At 35.7% G+C, this 15,378-nt stretch overlaps 1 protein-coding gene across 2 annotated transcripts in view; it reads left to right on the top strand.

Annotated features, from left to right (window-relative positions):
* Positions 1–14,743, top strand: part of LOC105212868 (toll-like receptor 6) — a 176,575-nt gene extending 161,832 nt beyond the window's left edge. For both annotated transcript variants that reach the window (XM_011185192.3, XM_054226635.1), the window contains 4 exons: positions 733–879; positions 1,283–1,445; positions 2,111–2,242; positions 11,567–14,743. In XM_011185192.3, coding sequence (XP_011183494.1) covers positions 733–879; positions 1,283–1,445; positions 2,111–2,242; positions 11,567–12,081 — 957 coding nt within the window. In that variant the 3' untranslated portion in view covers positions 12,082–14,743. The remainder of the gene's footprint in view (positions 1–732; positions 880–1,282; positions 1,446–2,110; positions 2,243–11,566) is intronic.
* Positions 14,744–15,378: the final 635 nt, after the last annotated feature.

The following is a 15,378-nucleotide window of genomic DNA, read 5'->3' as shown; positions in this document are numbered from 1 at the left end:
AGACATCGCGGCATAAAGGCAGCTCCTTTTCGTGCTGTCGAAAGCAGTTTTAAAGTCGACAAAGAGATGGTGTGTGTCGATCCTCTTTTCACGGGTCTTCTCCAAGATTTGGCGCATGGTGAATATCTGATCAGTTGTGGATCAGTTTGTTGACGGTGGGCTTTAGTATTTCACACAGTACGCTCGATAGAACCTTAAAAGCAATGTTAAGGAGGCTTATCCCACGGTAATTGGCACAGATTGTGCCGCTTTGTTTCAAAAATAGTGGTAATTATTTCAAGTTTAAATAGGATAATTTCTGTTCTAGCCTATTTCTTTCTTATACCACCATTTCCATTCCATAAATGCAGTTTCCGTAGATTCTCTTTTGGTGGATAGCTTTGCTTTTCTTTTTATGTGAAAATCTCTTCGGTAAAACTTAATAATGTTATAAGTGCACTACGATGTGAAGAGAGCGATCTGAAAATTGATTGAGAGGCTACTGATATTTGACAGACCATTTCTTGGCTGTAATAGTAACTTGTATACTATGTTATAAACTATTATGTAATAAATTAAAATGACTAAATAAATACTGAATAAATACTGCATAATTAGTGAATTATATTCTATAGATTATTAAAATGTTTTTGCATATACTCTTCTCTAAACTTATATTATAAAATTTTTTTCTTTTTTCTCTATTTCTAATTACACCAATCGTACGCAACAATTAATGAACATCAACAACAGTTTCTGGACTTGTCGCGCAACCAATTGTATGGGATCAACGAGGACACAGTGATGCGCATTCAGCGCATACGCAACGTTCGACTGGACAACAACCCGCTGATATGCGACGAGTGTCACATGGGAAAATTAATAAATGTCGTGCAGCATGTGAGTAGCACCCCAGACAGTTTGACCTCAAAAAGCAAATGCAAAAAATGCTGAGCTTTGCACATTCAACAAGCTTACAAGAACAAAAACAAAAGAATTTGTTGCCAATGCAGTCACCATGATCGCGGTGCTGGTGCGACTTTCCGAAATGCATTTATTGTTATTTTTGCGTTTTGCTTTCGCTAAATTTACCCGCAATTTCGGCTGCATTTGTATGCAAATAGTTGCCACTGCCAAAACGCGCGCTGGAAAAAAATTTAGTGGCATTTGGTTTTGCATTTGTTGCAATCACAACTGTGATTTGTTGCAAATTTCTATTTTAATTTCGAATTTATGTGCTTCTTTTTTATCGAACATCGATGAGTTTGTATATATTTATGCATTTACTATTATTTCGCTGCAGCTCCAGTGGAAATGGGAGACATATCCGATTTGCTTTTTACCAAAACCCTTGCGTGGCTCTGAAATCACCGATTTGGACATATCAAAGCTCCATGATTGCTTGGACTACATAACCGATGAGGAGCAGAATGCAGCCAGTACTTCGCACAATTTTCTTGAGCGAGGTAAGTCAGAATGATCGGATGTTAGCGATATAATTATTAAAATATAGAGAGTGAGAATGATTACAAGCATTCATGTAATTATTACTTCACATTATAGAATGATTACAATATATTAAATACTGATTACAACACAATTGGTAAAGATTACAATATTTTATCCAATTACCGGACTAGAACTATAACTAGATTGACTTCTCTTCTGAGAGGTTGTAGACGGTCCAGTACTTTCCATTAAATTATTTCAAGAATTTCAATTGTATTTTCTTATATAGAATTTTTGTATGAAATTCAGTATCTTTAAAAGATTCCAGATTCTTTTCTGTAAAATTTCCAAAATTGAAACAAAAGAAACAGCCAGATCTCCTTAATTTTTAAATGCTCTTTGAATTAAAATAACCTTCTTAAAGTATTGCCATCAAGTAGATTACACATCAACAATTAATAATTTAACAAATCATGCAGTATTCGAGTGAAATGCAAACAGACAACCCCAATCTGTGGTTTACGCTGTCCTACAACGAGCTCACTTTGGTCTTTGTTACCTTACTGTTTTTACCATAATGAGTATAATCACTTGCTTTTTGTACTTTTCTTATTACACACTATTTTCGTTCTCCTTTCCTTCATGTACTTACCATTTCCACCCTTCGCTTCTTTACTTTTAGGTGGCCTTAATACTCTCGCCATACTTGGTGGCATCATATTGGTTTTAATTGTTGTCATTATACTGGCTATGGCTGTTTGTTTTTCCAAACGACGAGCACGTTACTATACACGTGAGGATCGACTGAACGGAGGTGAGTAGCGAATGGGAGTGAAAAGCGAATTCTGTATTAATGCTATACGATTTAGTGAGAATGATAAGTGTCGAGTACTTGTAATAATCAAGTAACAAAATAAATTTCTGTTTTAGGAAGTATAAATGAATCAAACAACTGTATAATTTTAGAATTAAACACAGTGTGTTAAACCCTACAGATAATGGATGGATTCACGCATTAACCGAGAAGTTGTTTTTTTTTTCAAGAGATACTTTACCTTGATTGTTACTCAATGAAGGCATTTTTTGGATTTGGTTTTCAAGTACGGAATATGTTTTTGATATGTTTTTTATTCTATGTAGAGATTACAGCGGAAAGGCACAAGTTCGAATATTTTAGTTTCAATGTCAGGTCTGTTCAGATATTAGATATTTTCAACCGGAAAGAGGAGATGTTAAACTCTGGAAATCTGTATGAAGTATTCTTATATTTTCCGCTCTAGATCATATCTTGTTTAAAACTATACCTAGCATCCAAACGTATTCAAAGTATTAATGTTCTTTACGACTTTGTTACGACCTGCAACTTTTAAAGAAAAATGTCGAAATACTTAAAAGGAAGAAATCAGAAAGAATAGTTGCCGCCACAAAGGATGACTTTCGTAACAGCTCGATCCGTAACGTTAAGGATTTCACTGGGTCGCTCTGAGCCGCGAAGATTGCATAATTCACGAAGGATCTTAATATGTTATGAAACTTATAGAAATAAAGATCGTTGATACCGATGCTCGAAAGTCGAAAATAAGTTGGAATCAATTACATTACGTGTTAAAATATCAAAATAATGCATATTTGGGCATATCCCCACTATACGGTGAAAATAATAAGTTAATCATGTAATATACTTTATCATTTCTTTAGTGTGAGAAAAGCTGCTTTTCTATAATTCTACTTTGTTGACTCAGAGGGCATGAAGAGAGAGAATAATGAGTGGCTTCATACAAATGTATACCAAAGCCCCACTTACTTACTAAATTTGAAATTGAAGTAAACTAACTACCGTATACCGTAAATACTTCATTATCTAGCATTGCTAGCGAGACGAAGCAAAGAGATTGGTTTCGGAAAAAATAGGTGAAAATATGAGCTTTCAATATTTGCGCTTGGAGAAAAAGTAAATAACAAAAGCTTAGTGGGGATGATGGGTAGTTTCAGCTACTGTAAACATGCTGCTTCACAATTTTCCATGGTGACAACCTAGCAAAATGTGTTGCTGCCTAAAAATATGTAAACCGAAAAAGAAGAATGACAAGAAGAGAGATTGTAAACTATTATGTTGTTCCCGAATTATGGCGGTAATGAGCAGAGATTTAAAGCTTACAAGTTTACTAAGCTTTTAAGGCTTGTCCATTTAATGCGATTGCCAAGCGATTATAACAGTAAATATACGAAAAGAACACCAAAAGCACTATTTCCAATTAAATTGTACACTTTGCCATCAAATAAAAAAGTTTTAAATTAATTTAAAGAGCGCGCACTAAAAATAATAAAAAAAAATTAAAAGCGCATAAAATGTGCGAAGGTGCAAAACCTGATGTTAAAAAAACAGTAACCCCAAGAGCAAGCAATAAACTAGATCCAATTAATTTAAATGTTGCACGAAAAGAGGCAAGAAAGGCGAAAAGTGCAAATTAAGAAAATGTGCGCGTAAAACACAAATAAAAAACGCTCCTAAAAAGTATGTTCAAGTCAACTTGTTGAAAGAAAAAAAACTTAGCACAAACCTCACTGAGTCATTCCAAACCGCCAAACGAAGTAGGTGTTGAATTCAACGCCCTAAGGTCTGAGCAGTAGCGCCGGCCGGAAGCGAAAAGTGTGTGGGAAATGTGAAAAATCTAAAAGAAATACGAACACGCAACGCTGCCCCTTCTTAGCATATCTCGCTGCCACTCAACCCAGCCTTCCACTAACCCTTTGGGCATGGAACCACAGGCTCAGGGGCTACGCAGAAGTCAAGCCTTCATCGTAATTTGCAAACAGCATGGCTTATTAACTTTCTACGTTGCGTGGCCGGGGAAAACGGGTAAGTTCGCGCTTAAGGCTGGAGACCGCGAAAAGTGTGAAGAAAAAATTTAAATTGCTAAAAAGACGCATTGAAGAGAAAGTGAAAATGTTCAGTTAAAACATAAACGAAAATGAACTCGAGTGCCACTTGGGAGAACGGAAGTGAAGAAAAGCGAAAAATATGTGCACTTAATTAATGAGCGGCCATGGCGGGATGCTGTGAAATCCCCTTCCACAAGCGCACGAAAGTGAAGTTTTAATGAAAGCACTGTTGGCTACATACATACGGAGTTCATCGTAATAGCTGCATTAAAAATCAACTCGGTAAATATTTGTATAAGATAGCGCAAATAATGAAGTGCCACCAAATTATGCAGCTATTAAATTAGCAAATATTTACTTGATCTGCTGCTGCAATTATGATGGATGAGTGCAAATAGAAATTCATTTTGTGCTTGGCGCTGTTGAAGATTTGCATGGCGCTCTGCAGATTTAGCAGAGCTCATTACGCAAAGTGAATTTTTAGCAATACCAGCAGTTGTCCAGAATTTTACTAGGAAAATATAAAACAATAACCCAACTCTTTCTTTAATTCCTGTCAATATAGTAAGTAATATTATTGACAAGTGTTAAGTTCCACTAGAGCCTCTCTCCAGACTGTAGAGTAAGGTGGGGAGCATAATTTTTAGTGCTTGTAACATCATAAAAGATATAGTTAGGAATATATAAAAATTCTTCGTTTTACTTCATAACCAATTATAGCGATTTTTGTCCACCCGGGAGAGGTATCCGCTTATAAGGGAGTAATTTGTTCAAAAAACTTAACTTGGGCATGAAACAATGTCCGCTCAAGGGTGGTGTCCCCCTAATAGTGGTTTACGTTGGGAGAGGTTTCTCTGTAATAGATTTTAAAGAAATATAAAAAAATGAGATTTAGTCGACTTTTTATTTTCACTTCCTTATATCTAATATTAATTTATTTATACACTTATTTTAACACTTAGTTAATAGTCCTTTGTTACGCTGAATACTTTCTAAATCTTTTGACCAATTAACGTGCTATAAAAATGTAATTGTCACAACCAAAGTTTTTTAGGTTTTGTCACAAAATTTCCATTAGGAATAACTAAAAATTCTAGATTAAATTTGGGCGCTATATGTCGTTAAGTAATTTCTTCTGAAATCTTAGGGTCACAATTTTGTTGGTAAATGGTGATACTATTAGGAAGAGCGCTCCCAAATAAATGGTTTCAATGCCATATATGACTCTTATATTTATATACAAGTCCATTGACCAATTATTATTGGTTATAGGTTATAACCAATTAGAAGCGATTGCTTATAAAGGGTGATTTTTTAAGAGCTTGATAACTTTTTTAAAAAAAAAAACGCATAAAATTTGCAAAATCTCATCGGTTCTTTATTTGAAACGTTAGATTGGTTCATGACATTTACTTTTTGAAGATAATTTCATTTAAATGTTGACCGCGGCTGCGTCTTAGGTGGTCCATTCGGAAAGTCCAATTTTGGGCAACTTTTTCGAGCATTTCGGCCGGAATAGCCCGAATTTCTTCGGAAATGTTGTCTTCCAAAGCTGGAATAGTTGCTGGCTTATTTCTGTAGACTTTAGACTTGACGTAGCCCCACAAAAAATAGTCTAAAGGCGTTAAATCGCATGATCTTGGTGGCCAACTTACGGGTCCATTTCTTGAGATGAATTGTTCTCCGAAGTTTTCCCTCAAAATGGCCATAGAATCGCGAGCTGTGTGGCATGTAGCGCCATCTTGTTGAAACCACATGTCAACCAAGTTCAGTTCTTCCATTTTTGGCAACAAAAAGTTTGTTAGCATCGAACGATAGCGATCGCCATTCACCGTAACGTTGCGTCCAACAGCATCTTTGAAAAAATACGGTCCAATGATTCCACCAGCGTACAAACCACACCAAACAGTGCATTTTTCGGGATGCATGGGCAGTTCTTGAACGGCTTCTGGTTGCTCTTCACCCCAAATGCGGCAATTTTGCTTATTTACGTAGCCATTCAACCAGAAATGAGCCTCATCGCTGAACAAAATTTGTCGATAAAAAAGCGGATTTCACATTTCGAACCGAACACTGATTTTGGTAATAAAATTCAATGATTTGCAAGCGTTGCTCGTTAGTAAGTCTATTCATGATGAAATGTCAAAGCATACTGAGCATCTTTCTCTTTGACACCATGTCTGAAATCCCAAGTGATCTGTCAAATACTAATGCATGAAAATCCTAACCTCAAAAAAATCACCCGTTACCTCGACGATAAAATTACAATAAGCAGCATTGCCGTTATGTATTACTACCGGCTTCGCACGAATGGACATTATTTCTTGACATTAACTCCTCTCTCGTACCCCAGTGATGGCTACATCGCTTATTACTGTGACGCGACATTTTTCAAATAACTGAAAAATTCAAAAAGTAATATATTGGTATTAAATCCGTCTTATATATGAAGTCATTATTTTGATAATGATTAATACCAAAGTATAAATAAAGGTATAATAAATATATACATAAGGAACCAATGAAGATAGCGAAATAAAACTTTACACAAATACTATATATGATCTGTGGCATCACTTGTGAAAAAAATTGTCGAAATCGAACTATAACTTTTCAATGCCACGGATATCGAATATGAAAAACTCTGTGCCCCATGGTAACTTTTTATCGAAAATTTCGGTAAATCTCTCAGGTATCTTAATTTAATTCAGAGGTAATATTTTTCTTCTAATAGTGTGTCTCTGTACCAGAAAAGGTTAAAATCGGGTCATAACTTCCCTTATATATGAATATATGAGAATACCTAACTATATGGTCTTAATAGCTTATAAATCGGTTAATATGTGAAATATCTTTATGCCGAATATATGGGTCAAATTGTGTGTTTTCTTAATAAAAATATAGCAATAAATCGGTTGCACCCGAACTTAACCTTTCCTTACTTGTTTTTTATTAAAATGTTGTCGCGATATTGATATGTTATTTAACATTGTAGAACATGCTTTCGTTCTGTCATCAAAAGTTTCCACAGCGCATGCGACGAAATACTTTTTAGTGCACTTTTTTACACCTAGAATTACATTAGTTAAGTTTTAATAAGGATCCATAATCAGGGAAGAATGTAGCTTTCCAATGGTGAAAGAATTTTTGAAATCGGCGCAGTAGTTTTTGAGTTTATTCATTACAAACATCCATACAAACCTTTCCTTTTTATAATAGTAGTATAGACAGAGTTCTCTAAATTGCTGGTCACAATTGAAGAGAAATTTAAGGAACAATATTAAAGAAAGGAGCGAATTTGTGTAATAATAATAAAAGAAAATGTAAGAAAATTTTGCAGATCGTGTTCTACTTTAAGGGGATAACATGGCATGCTTTGATAAAGAAATCACACAGAGCGACATTTTTTTACCACACGCCTGATGTACTGAAAAACCGAAACACCAAGTAATTTCTGCTCCCCACTGTATAGTATTAAGTATAACCAGTTGTTTACGAAAATTAATAACGAACTGATAATCTCTTTTAAAATATTTTATAAAATACAGAAATATTCGTCGCAAATCAGGTTTCATATTGAGTGATTTTTAAGACCTATTTTGGTCTATCCTGAAATAATTGTCTCTTATTTTATCCGACATATCACCAGTGGTTATATGTGATCTAGGTTAAGAACTTAAAAGATTTCCTCAGTTTTAACACAATATGTAACGATATATGATTCCCAATATATTCTAATAACATATATATAAAGTGATTGTGAAGGACTGGTCATAATAAAAAGATCGTTGACCTTTTTTTAAGAATCAATTTTACTATGCATTTCAGTTAATATCACGATATGTGAAAATTCCCTTGAGGTTTTGGGGATAGGCAAATGACCGACAGATACGGAGAATATGGATGCGTAAGAAACTATGTCCAACATGTTACACATCTTTATAGTGTCAGTTTTGTTGCTCAGCTGCATTTAAAGATTATTCAAAATCATTTTGTGATTATTTGATATTTTTATGCACAGCGATCTCCTTTTGAGATTTACTGCTGTTCCAACAGCTATGAACATCTGCCTCTTTGAGCTTATTAACCATTACAATCTCAACGTTACGATATATTCAATACGTATCGTTCTCGCGATTTTTTCTGGCACTACTAAATGGGCTGAAGTTTTTAAACTGATTCACATATAAGTCGTCCTTATAAGCAACTTCCGCATAGAGTTATATTTCAGAGAGTTAAAGCTTTTATAAATTAAAAAAAAATTTCGTTAATATTTCTCGATTTAACCGTTCATTAAGTGGTAAAGTGCAATAATTTCACTTGTTTTTCTCTTTTGACTCTCTGTACCAAACATGATCGGTTACAGAGCACATAAAGCTTCGAAATAATATAATAATAATATATATTACAAAAACAAAAAACCGTAAAAATGAAAATTAATTTCGACATTTTACTAACCATACGCGTACTCGTACTTTTATACCTAAGCAAAGCCATCATTTAAGCACTCGTAATTGCCAAAATCAAATTTCTTCCGCTGCTTCAACTTTGAAAGCATCACTCCACACAATGCAACAGTGTATGAAAGTTGGTTTGTTGTTTCGCGTTTCCGCTTTGCCACGTTAACGATATCGTTTTCCTTTATGGCCTGCTGTGTTGCAGCGTACAGAGAGCCGGAAAGCAGCTATCGCCATTTTTCAAACTGTAAAAGCAATCCTGTGGAGCGCACTAACTTACAGCACATCCATAAAAAAGTAGAAATGAATAAAAACAACAACACCAGAAAACCATTGCCCCAATAATAATATTAACGGTAATGATAGTTGTAGAATTGCCGAAAAACAGCCAAAGGTCACATACAGACATATACTTGGGACACACAAACCGTTATCGACACCAACACCAAAGCAAAGTGGGGAAACTGCGGCAGACGCAGCGCCAGCGGCAGAACGGAAGCGAACTTTTGAAAAACTTTGAACAGACTTTCTTTCCATTTGTTTCCCTTTTGGTGGGGGGTGCGATTCGATAAATAGAGTTACTGTATTCGGCAGCGCAAAGCAGTAACAGCAAAAAGTGCAAAACAAAAACATAAAATACGATCTGTGAAGAAATTAAAAGCAAACAAGTAAACGACAAAACAAACGTGCTTGTATGATGTTTTAGTCAGCTGGAAAGTTTGCTTTGCGCCTGTATTGTGTTGTGGCAAAAAAAAAAAAATAAAAAATATTACAAACTAGGAAATGCCTTTTTGATGCAAACATATGTACAAACATATACATATGTATTTATGTATATTGTGTATTGTGTATGCGTAACACATAAAAGATATTTGAATAATATTTGAATAATATTTGAACTTAGTATATATTTGAACACACCTTTATTATGAAGCTGCATATTTTAAAGGGCTTAATTTTGATTTTTGTTGCAAAACATTAGTAAGAAAGAAATACAATAGAAATAAAAGGTTTAAGAAATACAGTGGAACTTCCTTAACTCGAAGTACTAGAAGTATAGAAGCACTCGAAGTTCTCCATAACTCGGAACTTTTAAATTGACAATAGAAGTCAAATTTCATACAAATTTCAATTTTAATTTTTTGTGGATTATGGGGATTTGAGTTAGAGAAGTTCCACTGTATTACATTTTTAAATATTTAAAAGCAAGTTGCCACCTGTTTAAAATAAATCGCTCTTTTGACATTTGTCTTCAGTAAGGTTTGCCATTTCATCATGCAAAGAGATACGAGCCAACAACGAGTCGAAATTATTAAAATGTACTTCCGAAATTCGGAGTCAGTGGCCTCAATTTTAAGAGCGCTACGTCCAATTTATGGTCGTCAATTCATGGTCGTCCTATCAGATCAACAATTGAGTCCAGTGGAAAAATTTTAATCCACAGGCACAGAATAAAATGTTCTCAAAATGTTTCCAGTGAGACAAAGAAGTGCACGTAGTGTCGAGAATATTGCTGCCAGTAGCGCATCAATTGAGGAAGAACCAAATCAGTCTCTCACACGTCGTTCTCAAGCGTTGGGCATCTCTGTGACGTCGTTGTGGCGAATTTTACGGAAGGATTTTGTCCACATCCTTACAGGATCGAATTGACGCAAGAACAGAAGCCGCTTGACAACCAGAATCGTCGCATGTTCGTGATGCATCGTCACCATTGAATCCCGAAAAAAATACGGTTTGGTGCGGTTTATGAGCCGGCGGCGTCATTGGGCCGTACTTCTTCCGTGATGATCAAGACCGTCACGTTACTGTGAATGGCTAGGTCAAGTTTATGTTCAAAGCCAACAAGCCAGCGACGATTGACGAACTTCCGACTTATGTTTGGGTTCAGCGTCCACACGCATGTCAAGCGTGCCCGTGGTGGCCATACAAATGAAATCGAGTTCCATACATAATGTCATCGAATATAGTTTTCAGGAATAAAGAATTTCATTGATGTCCCAAAACCGTTTTTGTAGCACATTTTTTAGCGCTCTTATTGAAACCCCCTTTACTTACTCAAATGAAAGTCTTCTAGAAATATTTCCAATCGTTTTTTTATATACTTCAAATTGTAAATCGATCTAAATCAGCGCTTTAATCGAGCAAAGACCGATTAATTGAACGATTAACTCCTGTGCCAAAAGGCTATTAAGCGATTTTCACTATTTCTTGTATCAGAGCTGTCAAAGTTCAAAAGTAGTCTTTCGTTTTGATTTTTATTTCGATAATTTTGTTGATAGCTTATCTAACACTCTACCATAAAGTCAGCTGTGATTTTTTTCCGATGAACCAAGCCAGTTTTTAAACGACAAGGTTTTTTTTAAATTAACTTATACTTATGCGAATCTTCACAAATTTATTGTTAAAAATTAATTATAATATGTCCTTTTCTTCTCCTATATCAGACTAACATTTCCCAAAAATACTGTGCTTTCTTTGTGAGCATCGCTGAATTTGACCCCAACCAACACAGGATTCTTTCGAGAGTTAGGTAAAGGTATTTAGGGCACTAGTTATCTGACACTTTTAAGTGCGATTGTGAAGTAGGTTTGGAGAACGAATAATACCAGATACCAACTGAGCTCCTGAATTTAATTATAGGTATACTGGAGCTCCGTCTTGCAACTCACGTAATTTGTATTATTAACGAAGACCTTGAAGAAGATTGAGATCTTTTGGTATACACTGCCTACAGTAACTATAGTGGATCTACCTACAACGCATTAATGATATGGTTTTCTTTTCTAACCACTCTTTAGGTGAGAGCGGCAAATGCATCGAGAAAGGTTTGGAAGTGAGCAACGGAAATGGCGTGAATGGCGGCAGCCCTCCTGAACACGCTAAGACCCCTACCACGCCCACTAATGAGATCAACTTCAAATTTCCCATTGACGATCGCGTCTGCACCATTGATGAACTGGTATTGCCACCGGCGCCACCACCGCCAACCAAAGAGCCACCATCACACCTACCACCGCCACCACCAACCACAGCAAATAGCGTACTGAACAGTCTGGCTTACAGCAGTTGTAGCGGCAATAATACTGCCACCGCCATGGCTGCAGTAGCCGCAGCCGCCACCGTCATACCACCCGGCGCACCATCGGCCGCGGGTGCTGCGTCAACCATGTCGCCAGCGCATAATAATCTGCCATCGGAGGCAATCGTTGTGGTGCTGCCCACACCGCCAACGCATTATAAAACCGAACAACAACTGCAACAACCGCAGCAACTGCAGTTGACCACAATCGAACCGCTGATCAGTGTGAACTGACCGACGGGCATTGATGTTGTAAGCGCCTCAGCCACCGCAACAGCCACAAATAAAAATGTCAACACACCGTTGGCGATGGCGACGGCATTAGCGTACTCGCCATTGACTGCGAAAACGGGGAGAACGATAGAAAGAGGAAAGCACGTGGCGTTTACAACTACGACGCACACATAAGTGCTCTCTACCAATATGTACACAACTCCAAGTGTAGCGGAACGGAGTTAAATTTTTTTATCATTCGAAAACCTTAAGCGATAACTATTTTAAGAAACATACAAATAAAAGTGTATAAAATGAAACATGCGTGTGGTAAGCAGAAACGATTTGATTTGGATATTTTAAAATACTTCATATACTGGTATGCACCTCCAGACTGAACTTAGACTATATCTAACTTTGGACCTAGAGACCACGTTACTCTTAGTCTCGTTTTCAGACTCTGCTAAACACTTTACCGAGATTCGAAATAAACATTCGGATGTTTGGTTCGTACCTAAAACCTACACGGACAATGGCGACTTCAACTATCAATAAAATTATTGCATTCTAACTCGCTCTATAATTATTTACATAGTTATTTTAGCCGAAGTTAACTCAATACCGATATCATATTGCATACTGTCGGACTGGGAGAATTCGGTCACTTATTTAAGCCTCTATATCCACTGACATAATATTTCATAATAATCTTCGTATACATAAAAATACATATTTTTTATCGAATACCAGAGATAATCTATGTATTAGTCTTTGTTTTCTTTAACAAAGCCCTTAATATTCGCATTTGTCCAGCCGCCGTTTTATTAATTCATTACGGGTCGCAACCAAGAGCATAACATATCGAACTTTATAATCCTCAACTAGGACTAGCTGGGTTCCCCTTTTTCGTCAAATTTCTAGAAATATATCAAGAACCTATTTTTAGCGACGTGATCGTCCGTGGTCCGAGGATATATCATGACTACTTTGTATTTAAAATAATTCCACAAAAAAAAGTCAGTAGGTATCATATCTGAAGCTCTGAATGGTGACTCCATAACTTCTTTTTCGGACGGTAGGCGTCCATGGATCTTATGCTGCAAAAAGTGAATAATTTGATTCCCAGTTTAACAGCGACCATAAAAACCATTTTCACGCATTTGTTGTCGGGAATAATAAGTCAACATCCATCGATATATGTAAATATCCAGCGAGGATTTCGTTTTGTTTGACTAACTTTAGAGTGGATCTAGAGAGAATTTTGTGTTATCTAGATATGGCAATTCTACGAACTGACGCCGCCAGATAGTTTAACATAGCCTCCCAGAATTTCGAATCAGATCCATGGTACAAATTATACTGAACTTGGGCTTCCAAAGTTTAGTAAATATCGAAACGTACGACTCAGCCCATCTCACCGCCGATTTAAAGAATTTCTTTAAACTATTCCTCGTCCCATCTTCCAGCGAGCTAGAACGTGTACATGTAGTACATATGTATATACCTTGAGGGGAATTGCAATGCCGAACTTAGCATACATATGTTTGCCTACACTGATGCATTATATACAGATGGCGCAACTTCATATGCAGAGAGCATTTCTGCGCTCGAATGTAATTGAGCCATTTCCATTGATTTAAGTGCGGATATTGCGCGATTACAAGAGATGAATCAATTCCGCTCGCGCTATCATATGAATACGCATATGCGAAGATACCTCTAAACACCGGAAAAAACAGTTTACAGTATTACAATCATACATAGACGCTGGTAGAAGATTGCTGCCTTACATGAGCGCACACATACGCAGCAACATAGTCAGTGCTTGAGCGCACTCAATGCGATATGGTTCGCTTTCCGCTGAATTTTAATGTTTTAATGGTGGAAAAAAAAAATCAAACAACAGCAGCAGTTGCAATACAATGGTGGTTGTCAAAAAGAAATTGGCACGTTATGCTTGCTTCATTTAATGCTCTGCTTCTTCTCCTGCACTCAGCTTTGCATATATGCATTTCTTATTTCCGGTGTCCAATTAAATATCGTAAAGTCAGTAATCAGAAATTCCATTTCTAATTTAAAAATACAAAATAATTTTCAATCCAATAATTTCGATAATTTACCATTACATATTTATTTTGCGCCTAAATGTATACTACCGTCATTAAATATTAAACATTTTGGTAGCTCCTAAATGTATGCATCAATGATAATCGTTTCTGCTAAGAAGCGCGTGAAGTAAAAAAATAAATTTCAATAACAGATTTTGTTTACGAATCTGTAACGGTTTATGTATGCGAATAGAAAAAATTATGTGAAAACCTAATGAAGCATAGAATTAGGCGCGGAAGCGTGCGGCAAACGTTTCATTTACTTGATAAGAGAGATTAAGATTAAATATTTAGTGTGTAATACATGCATTTGTTATGTTTAAGTGATAGTGTGTAAGCTAATGCTAATTATTAGGCTGTAAGTAGCGGCGACACATTCAAAATGTGATACTAACAAAAAACAATGTATTTAGCAAATTAAAGCAAGTAATATAATAAATTTGCGAAACTAACGAAACGAATACTTATATATATAGGGTTAGTAACTTAAGTATATATGTAATGTAATTTATATATATGTATATATAATATGTAAAATGCACTCAACGACATTCATACATATATATGTACCACTTGTATGTAGCTTGTAAGCACATTAGGGGTGTCCATAAATATTTCGATTTCTTGTTTTAATATATGTGCCTCTATAGTCATTGAAATACAAAACAAATATTATTATTTAGAACTTCTGCTAAACATTTACTTATTTGAAATAAAAAATAGCAAAAAGAAGTCCACTAATTTTCACAGATTTCATGCAAAAGCATCTTAAGTGTCGCTTTGTCTCAGAATGCGCCTAAATATTTGTAGAATATAACTTGGCAACCCAATCCAACACAAGTCTATTTTGCTTTATAAGCAAGATGTTCCACAAAGATTTACATTGAGACCAGAAAAAAGTAATGTTACTTTCCATACACGCTTACATTTGCATTTCGTGGTGATTTCAAATCAGCAAAGGCAGGCAAATGAAATTTGTAGCCGTGAGCCACGAATACTTTATCACCAAGCATCAGCAAAGTAATCATCTTAGCACTAATTGAAAATAAATTTAAACAAGTATTACCCTAAGTGTTGGTTAGTTAGGCTTAAAATGATTTTAAGATTTAAGCACAAAGCGAAAAGAGTCTTGACAACGTCACGAAAGACATTGTAATTAAGTGTTATGATGAAATTATATAATTTACATTTTAAATTTTTTAATTGCTGA

This window comes from Zeugodacus cucurbitae, chromosome 3 (genome assembly GCF_028554725.1).
Source record: "Zeugodacus cucurbitae isolate PBARC_wt_2022May chromosome 3, idZeuCucr1.2, whole genome shotgun sequence".
NCBI classification, from domain to species: Eukaryota; Metazoa; Arthropoda; class Insecta; order Diptera; family Tephritidae; genus Zeugodacus; species Zeugodacus cucurbitae.
The sequence above is the reverse complement of the archived record's forward strand: the minus strand, read 5'-3'. Positions and strand labels throughout refer to the sequence as shown.